Source organism: Entamoeba histolytica, genomic scaffold (genome assembly GCF_000208925.1).
Source record: "Entamoeba histolytica HM-1:IMSS scf_1104750517891 genomic scaffold, whole genome shotgun sequence".
Classification (NCBI taxonomy): Eukaryota; Evosea; order Mastigamoebida; family Endamoebidae; genus Entamoeba; species Entamoeba histolytica.
Window position 1 is genome coordinate 1 of NW_001915988.1, and position 817 is coordinate 817.

The 817-nt window shown below is 25.7% G+C and overlaps 1 protein-coding gene across 1 annotated transcript; it reads right to left on the reverse strand.

Moving 5' to 3' along the window:
* Positions 1–24: 24 nt before the first annotated feature.
* EHI_105970 (diacylglycerol cholinephosphotransferase, putative) lies at positions 25–439 on the reverse strand (the record flags this gene model as incomplete). The annotated part of the gene is made up of 2 exons (XM_001914540.1): positions 25–33; positions 56–439. 2 exons carry the CDS (start codon positions 437–439, stop codon positions 25–27), a joined length of 393 nt encoding a protein of 130 aa, XP_001914575.1.
* Positions 440–817: the final 378 nt, after the last annotated feature.

An 817-nucleotide genomic window follows, 5' to 3' on the forward strand; every position in this document is an offset into this window, starting at 1 on the left:
CACTATTACATAAAAACATATGATCTAAAAAGCCTACAAAACAAAAATATGTTACATTATCTAATGAATGATCTAACCAATCTCCTATTGGTGAACAAATACCAGAAGAACGTGCACGAATACCATCACATGAATCAGCAATCCAAAACCATAAAATTGAAAATGAATTAAAAATACACATCCATGCTGGAAGTGGTTGTGAATAATCTGGATATAATATTGTCATTAATGTAAATGCAAGAATTGGCATTACATTCCCACTTAATGTAATCATATTTGGAACTACCCATTTTGGAATAATATTATTAATTGGAATAAAGAGATAAGGAATATTAATTTTATTATTAATAATTGACTCATCTCTTGTTTGTATTTTATAATGTTCAAGATGGTCAGCTTCTTCAGGAGTTAATTTAAAATGGAATATTGTGGTGTCCATATCTATCTATTTGATTTCTTCTTTGTTTTTAGGGTTAAACAGGGTATGTTTATCATTAAAAATAATCTTTGTTGACTGTTATAATTTCCTAGAAATACTTTCTAATTCTTCTTCCCTTAGTTGGAGCCATCTCACTCCTTTAAATCTTATTTTTATTCATAACGTATGGACTTTCTTCTCTTTTTTGTTTTGGTTTTTAGTTTTTTTTTTAAATTATTATGAATAATCTAATTTTATAAAAGTTACTTCTAATTAAAATTGAAGTTTTTTTTTGTGCATGTCTTGTTATAATTAGAGTTTGTTTAAGTTAATTAGGATAGTGTTTGTTTGTTTGTATTTTTATGATAGAAACTAATTTTTAAAAGGGAAAAAGTTATA